This window comes from Garra rufa, chromosome 5 (genome assembly GCF_049309525.1).
Source record: "Garra rufa chromosome 5, GarRuf1.0, whole genome shotgun sequence".
Lineage (NCBI taxonomy): Eukaryota > Metazoa > Chordata > Actinopteri > Cypriniformes > Cyprinidae > Garra > Garra rufa.
Genome location: NC_133365.1, coordinates 37,096,425 through 37,104,684, shown reverse-complemented (window position 1 = coordinate 37,104,684; position 8,260 = coordinate 37,096,425). Strand labels below are relative to the sequence as shown.

The 8,260-nt window shown below is 32.4% G+C and overlaps 1 protein-coding gene across 2 annotated transcripts; it reads left to right on the top strand.

The window, feature by feature from the left end:
- The first annotated feature begins 538 nt into the window (after positions 1–538).
- Positions 539–8,260, top strand: hdr (hematopoietic death receptor). Of its 2 annotated transcripts, none has more exons than XM_073841015.1 (10): positions 539–669; positions 2,312–2,468; positions 2,554–2,682; positions 2,867–2,978; positions 4,200–4,291; positions 4,493–4,585; positions 4,679–4,719; positions 4,823–4,921; positions 7,275–7,311; positions 7,641–8,260. In XM_073841015.1, the coding sequence occupies exons 1-10, from the start codon at positions 649–651 to the stop codon at positions 7,931–7,933; spliced, it is 1,074 nt and encodes a 357-aa protein (XP_073697116.1). In that variant the 5' UTR covers positions 539–648; the 3' UTR covers positions 7,934–8,260. The 2 variants fall into 2 exon arrangements, with proteins under 2 accessions (XP_073697116.1, XP_073697115.1); XM_073841014.1 differs by having other exon boundaries at positions 4,823–5,104.

The window sequence follows — 8,260 nt, the reverse complement described above, 5'->3', positions numbered from 1 at the left end:
TTGTCAAAGTAATTTAAATGATCTACTCTGCAGATAACCTTACCTAACTAAATCTGGGCCGGCTGACTTGATGTGCGATTATCTCAGGGACACATTTTACTCCAAGCTGAACTATTGCAGACATTTTGGTCATTTAATTATTTCATTACTTATTTCATAACCAAAGTTCTAAAACAAATTTGTTTATTTTAAACTTCGCTTGCGTTCACCCATATCCAATCCGCCGGACTGACAGCGTGACTGAACAACATGTTCCAGCGCACTGAGTGGCTACTGGCTAGCGTGCTCTGCAGTTGTAAAGTGCCATATTATGCACATGACTTGGCAGGCGGAAGAACAAGTAGTTCCGACTAAATTGGCATTATTCAGATGAATTAGGGTAATTGTGGTTACTTTCCACTGTATTTCTATTTCCAATAAACTACATATTTGCTCAAAATTACTGAAATATCGATATTTTGATGAGATAATCGATTCTAGAACATACAAAGCTGGTATCGGAGATATCGATATTTTAGTATCGATCCGCACATCACTACCGGAAGTTTTTAACAGCTAAATACTCATCGGTGCGCTATCAGTAGGATGGTGTGGGACATGACCTTTTTTCTGTTTATCCAGAGAAAGTGACACAATGATTTGACTACTATGAGATACATACGTTTCTTGGTAAGTGTATCCAACATTTATTTAATTTGTTTTATACAGTATGTTTTCGTGAATGTCGTTATAGAGCTAGTTTAAAAGTTTAGTTTGCTTTAACGCGTTGAGACGTGTTTGGACTAGTCGATGGCGATAAACGACCCGACACTACAGATCATTGTAATAAACTTAAAAATAATTAGAAAGTGATTTAAAAAATAAATTATCTAGACTATATTAAGAGGCATGTCTAGATTAAGATTTAAAGAGACTTGATAAGATTTAACATGGAATGACAATGACTTCCTCAAAGATAATTAAACTTGACAAAATGTAACAAAATTATATAAATGTGTATATAATAAAATTATAAATTAAAATAAGATTTGGACAATTATACATATAGTGTTTTGACTTAAAATGGCAACCTTGTTTACCTAGTAATAGGACAGTTCATAGTCTGTATTTACTTAAATACTAAAGTTAATTTCTAAAGCGTCTTTATATAGATAAGGTACACTACCAGTCAAAAGTTTTTGAACAGTATAATTTTTAATGTTTTTTTTTTAAATAAGTTTTATTTGCTCACCAAGCCTGGATTTATTTTATCCAAAGTACAGCAAAAACAGTAAAATCTTGAAATATTGTTTTACTATTTAAAATAACGGTTTTCTATTTGAATATATTTTAAAATGTAATTTATTTTTGATTTCAAAGCTGATTTTTTTTAGCATCATTACTCCAGTCTTCAGTGTCACATGGTCCTTCAGAAATCATTCTTATATTCTGATTTGTTGTTCAAAAAACATTATGTTGGAAACGGCTGAGTAGAATATTTTCAGGTTTCTTTGATGTATAGAAAGTTCAGAAGAACAGCATTTATCTGAAATAGAAAATTTTTAACATTATAAATGTCTTTATCATCACTTTTGATCAATTTAAGTCATCCTTGCTAAATAAAAGTATTAATTTCTATAATTTCTTTACCAAACAAAAGATACCGACTGCAAGCTTTTGAATTGTATAGTGGATAATGTTACAAAAGCTTTTTTTATTTCAGATAAATGCTAATCTTTGGATCTTTCTATTCATCAAAGAATCCTGAAAAAAGGTACTCAAGCGTTTTAAATATTGATGATAATTATAATAATAATAATAATAATAACAATAATAAATAATAAATGTTTCTTGAACACCAATTAGAATGATTTCTAAAGGATCATGTGACACTGACACGTGACTAATGATGCTGAAAATTTTGGTTTGATCACAGGAATAAATTACTTTTGAAAATATATTAAAATAGAAAACAATTATTTTAAATGGTAAAAATATTTAAAAATTGTACTGTTTTTTGCTATATCTTGGATCAAATAAACGCAGTCTTGGTGAGCAGAACAGACTTCTTTAAAAATCTTACTGTTCAAAAACTTTTGACTGGTAGTGTATATGAAAACGTCTTCAAAAAACAAAACCTTCGACTCTAGACCCATAAGAACCAAGTCTTCAGTGTTTAACAAATATTAATAAACATATCCCTGAGACATAAATGAAAGTTGTACACCAGTAGGTGTCAGTATAAGATCCAACACCTTCATCCCAGACCATAATTATTGACCAGAAAGCTAGTCTTTATTGAAGCTGTGTATGGTTTTTTTTCTGTGTGTAGGTTTTGTTGTTACTAAGTGTCATACAAGCTGCTAAAAGTCACTTGGATCCGGCCTGGGCTCAAGAATCCATCAAAAACAGATCAAGCCGGGATGTTTCCTGCAAAGAGGGCTTAGAGTATGAACATGACAACATCTGCTGCCTGTACTGCCCCGCTGGTGCATAAGAATTTTTTGATCCTTTTATTCTGATTAGACGATGTCTTCTAGTATGTGCACTCACATCTCGTCTCATCTTCTGCAGGCACCTATGTGAAAAAGGCCTGTGTCACTCCTTCAGAAAGAGGAGTGTGTGAGCCATGCGAGTTTGACAAATACACTGAGCATGACCATGGACTGCGGAAATGTTTTTTATGCACCAAGTGCCGTATAGGTAATTCTGTTATTTAGAAAAATCAATATTATCCTATACTGTCAAGTCTTTTTGTTTTACGCAAATTCTTGTAACATAAAACCTTTAAGCCAAAAAGATATTGTGTTCACACAATCTTCGACTTCCATTAGGCATATTTTAATGTAAATTGCATGCTGTTTGTGCACCTTCATTACTTTTGCAGATCAGGAAACCATAGAGAAATGCACAAGTACCCAGAACACACGGTGCAAGTGCAAACAGGGGTCATTTTGTTTACCTGACCAGGCATGTGAGGTGTGCAAGAAATGCAGCAGGTATGTTTTCAATGTAACATTTCATTAACACTCAAATTGTGGTCAAAAAGTTATTAGTTGTCCATTGATGTTAAAGGGATAGTTCACCAAAAAAAAAAATGAAAATGTGTAAGAACAAACCCCGTTCAAAAGTTGACATGCATTGGATTTTTAAAATTGTTTTGTTACCTAAATTAAAATTTTTGTTTAGTGATAGTTGTTCATGAGTCCCTTGTTTGTTCTGAACAGTTAAACTGCCCGTTGTTCTTCAGAAAAAAAATTTTCTGTAAAAATTCTTTGGTTTTTCAGCACTTTTTGTGTATTTGAACCCTTTCCAGAAATGACTGTATGATTTTGAGATCCATCTTTTTACTCATATGCAACTATTACAGCAAGTTCAAATGCTAACTGATGTTCTAGAAGGAAATACGATGCATTAAGAACCAGGGATGTAAACTTTTGAACAGAATAAAGATGTGTAGATTTTTCTTATTTTGCTCGAATATCATATTTTCTTTATTTAGTACTGCCTTTCAGAAGCTACAGAAGATACTTACATATTTCCCAAAAGGAAAAATAAGTTAAATTTACTTATTTGTATGATCTCAAAAGCATACAGTCATTGTTGGAAAGGGTTCAAATGCACAAAAAGCCTGAAAAACCATTGAATTTGTGGGACCTGAAGAGTTTTTCTGAAGAACAGTGGGTAGGTTTCTGTTCAGGACAAACAAGGGACTCATGAGCAACTATCACATGAAAAACAAAACAAAAAAACAGCTGTGGATCATTCAGGTAACAATACAGTATTAAGAATCAAGCGTATGTAAACTTTTGATTGGGGTAATTTTTATAGATTCAACTATTATTTTCTGTTGTGGACTATATGTAAATATCTTTTATGTGAAATATCTTATTCAGGTCAGTACTAAATTAAAAATAACATGCATTTTTATATGATTACCTTATTTTGGTAAAATAATTGACATTTTGCAGATTCTGCAGGGTGTATGTAAACTTTTAACTTTACAGCTCAATTCATGTAGATTTCTTTTACAATATCTTTTTAAAATGTAAAAGTTTTGGTGGAATAGACTTTAATAGAAAAACAAAAAGCTCTGTTTCATTAAAAATATCTTTGTGTTTCAAAGTTGAACCAAAATCTTATAGGTTTAGAACAACATGTAATGGATGACAAGTTTGATTTTTGAGTGAACTCAAGATCATTTCTTTTGTTAAAACCAGATGCAAAGAGGATGAAGAGACTGTAAAAAGCTGTACAGACATTTCCAACACCGTTTGTAGAAAGAGAAGCTCTTTGGGCAACTCCAACTCAGGTAGGAGAAAACTCTTCTTGCTTCATAACCCAATTATATAGCATTACTAGATTATTACAGCTGATCAAAAGTAGTTTTTACACAAGTAAAGGAAATTATAAATGTTCATTGAGACATTAATCCCAACATTGTCTTTTGTGTTGTGTGTAAAGACTTTTCCGTAGTGTTTAACATAGTGATTACATCCTGTTTGTCCTACAGTGACTTTCATTATTGTTGTGTCATTAATTGCAATGGTGGCATTCGTTGTGGGTATCGTCTACTGGACAAAGGCAAAACCTAGTAAAAGAGCAGGTTGACACATCTCGAAATCTTTCTTCAGTTCTTTCAATATTTCTTCTTATTGCAGTTCTTTATTGCTTATCACACAATCTTTTTCAATTACAGTAACATCAAGAAGTCCAAGAGAAATAGTTCAGATCTGTATGGTAGGTCAACAAGCTTTAACCACAGAAACTCATATATTTTGAAGTAACTCTGTACACATGACCAACCAGACGACATCTTTTTTTTTTTTTTTTTGTCCTGCAGGGTGCCAGTGAGGAGGTACAAGAGGAGAGGCAAAATACCCACAACTCCAAAATGGATGAGTCCTCTCAGCTCCAGCCATTCCTTGAGCAAAACTATGCGGTGGGTACTAACATTCCTGCTTCGTTTGAGACGGAGAAAGACAGGGGACTAGGGGACAGCCTCCCCAACACAGCCAACTCTTCACAAACTAGCCTGGCTATGTCCGCTGTGCCTAGTGATCTCCAGTTCCTCCACACTAACCAGCCTCCAAGCTCTGCCATTGCCTGGCAGCCTCACACTTTGGTGAGCGTTGCAGCTTTCTTTGTCTTAACACCACTTCTACTATCATAAGCATATTAAAAGCTTAATTCTCTGCTCTTTAATGTTTCCTAAGCCTAAATACTTTGTCTTGTGTAATGTGGAGACAAGATAACTAAGCTTGCTTTCAGATTGATTCGCATTCCGTGTTTTGTAGTATTTTAACTTTCGGGCTTTCTTAACATGAAGTTTAACATGCAGTGTTCATGTGTAGCAAATTGCAATATTTTCACACTTGTTGAGGAGACAGCTCCTGTAGATATCGGTGATTTGTTTCTGTCATCATTTAGCTCTTTTAGACCTGATGTCTCTTATAACTTATGATAAATTTTAGTGAAAAGTGATGATGATCTGTCTGCTGGTTTGGAAAATAGGCGTTTCTTAATTAAATAATGAGGAACATGCGTTGATTTTGATAGCCCATCCATATATTCTGAATGTATCTCCAACTTTTAAAAATATAATTTGTTGTCTATTTTAAAAATTTAAGAGAGATACAATGCTAAGGTAAGATTTCTCTACAATTTATATGTCATACAAAGCCAAAAAACAGTAATATTGTAAAATAATATTTCAATGTAAAATAACTCTTTTATATGTGAATTTAAAATACAAAAAGTAATTTATATTTTTCATGCAAAGCTGACAATCATTACTCCAGTCTTCAGTGTCCTTCAGAAATCATTCTAATATGTGACCCTGGACCACAAAACCAGTCTTAAGTCGCTGGGGTATATTTGTAGCAATAGCCAAAAATACATTGTTTATACAAAATTATTGATTTTTCTTTCATGCCAAAAATCATTAGGAAATTAAGTAAAGATCACGTTCCATGAAGATTTTTTGTAAAATTGATCAAAATGTAATTTTTGATTAGTAATATGCATTGTTAAGAACTTAATTTGGACAACTTTAAAGGTGATTTTCTCAGTATTTAGATTTTTTTGCACCCTCAGATTCCAGATTTTCAAATAGATGTATCTCGGCCAAATATTGTCCTATCCTAACAAACTATACATCAATAGAAAGCTTATTTATTGATTTTTCATAGTATGTATATATCTCAGTTTTGTAAAATTTAACCTTATGACTGGTTTTGTGGTCCACAGTCACATATGCTGATTTATTATTAATGTTGAAAAAAGTTGTGCTGTGTAATATATATTTTTTACGGTGCCCGCCAGGGGACACCTTCGGTTCACTTATGTTTGTCGTGGCCACGACATATAAACTCGTGGGAACATGATATTATGTTGTGGCCACGAGATATTTATTCGTGGGAACGTCATATTAACTCGTGGGAACGTGATATTATGTCGTGGCCACGACAAACATAAGTGAACCGAAGGTGTCCCCTGGCGGGCACCGTAATTTTTTTTTCAGAATTCTTTCATAAATAAAAAGTTAAAGAGAACTGCATTTATTTAAAATATAAATCTTTTCTAACAATACAAACTATCATTTAAAAGTTTGTGGTCGGTAAATTTATTCTTATTCTCATTTTTAAAGAAATGTATACTTACAATAATTTACCACAGATGTGTTAAATTGATAAAAAAGTGATAGCAAAGACTTGATGTCGTTAGAAAAGATTTACAGAATCACAGGTTCCAAAAAAAAAATAGTAAGCTTTTACTTTTTTTTTATTTTTTATTTTTTTTTTTAATTGCTAATAAAAGTAATAAATCAGCTTATTAGAATGATTTCTGAAGACTGGGGTATGACTCATGGAAATTCAGCTGTGCATCACAGGAATAAATTATATTTTAAAATATATTAAATAGAAAGATATTATTTTAAACTGTAAACTCTTTTTTTTTCTGTATTTTTGATCCATTAAATGTAGCCTTGATGCGCATAAGAGAATTTTTTTTACAAACTTTTGAACAGCAGTGTATGTATTAATACTAGTTCATAGATATTGGTTGTAGATAGGCAAGTTTGGTAGACTACAGTAAACTGCTTATAACATTATATTACATCATAAGCCTCATATAAAAATTTTTTGCTCTATTGGTTCTGTCAGGTTTTGATCATTTTGTAATTACACTGAATTTTTAACAGAATTTCCCCAAGTTAAAATGGCCTGAAACAACCTCTGTTGTAACTGACTAACTTTGCCTTTAAGATGATAAATTCTTCCATCTATTTTTAGGAAAGTGAGTCAATAAGAAGACTTGTTCCTTTGAATGGTAAGGTCATACCTTTCTTTTGTCAACTTCCACATTAACTTATATGGATACAGTACGTCACCCAAAAATGAGAAGTCTGTCCTTAGCTTTCTTCTGTTGAACATAAAAGAAGATATTTAGGAGAATGTCAGTAACCAAGCAGTTGCCAGTAGCCATTGACTTCCATAGTATGAAAAAAAAAAATCAAAATACACATACAGAATTAAAACCAATTGAGGGTGAGTAAATGATGACAGACCTTTAATTTTTGGGTGAACTATTCCTTCTATTATCATTCCTAAAAATAATGAGTTATGCTGCAGTGTTTTCACTCTGTCTCACCTTTCCAGGAGAAGAATCGTTGAAGAAAACCTTTGATTTCTTTGAAGAAATGGATGTCCAATATCATAACAGATTCTTTAGGTTCATTGGACTGAGTGATAATTCAATCAAAACTGCTGAGTCTCTTTTTCCGGAGGACAGAGTTTACGAACTGTTAAAAATCTGGATGGAAAAGGAGGGACTGAAGGCAGATTTCAACAGTCTTATTGAAGCATTAATCTATTTAGACCAAAGGCTGTCAGCGGAAAATATCATAGCAAAGGCAATTAGTAATGGTTGCTTTAAATATGAAGATGAGTGACTGGAAACATGCAAATATTGTTACCAAAAGATGTGCTTTTGATTTTGATTTTGTGCATGGCTTACCTTGTGTTGTGTTACTTCCCAACAATTCCAAAATGGAAAGTGTTTCACTGACATTTATTGTTGGCCAAGAGTGTTCAAATGTTTAGATAAGATGCTATGCCACTGTTTACAAACAATTGGTACATTTAAAAAAAATATTTAAGATATTAATATTATGAAATGTGTAGTGTTACTACATATGTTTCGACCGCATTGTTTCCCATTTTGTATACAAAATTGTGATGTCTTATGATTTTGAATAAGATGTTTACATATGATTATT

Coding starts and splice junctions, on each gene's coding strand:
- hdr (XM_073841014.1), top strand. CDS start 649: ATGAGATACATACGTTTCTTG. Junction 4,292..4,492: donor TTTGGGCAACTCCAACTCAG/GTAGGAGAAAAC, acceptor TTTGTCCTACAG/TGACTTTCATTATTGTTGTG. Junction 4,586..4,678: donor AAAACCTAGTAAAAGAGCAG/GTTGACACATCT, acceptor TTTCAATTACAG/TAACATCAAGAAGTCCAAGA.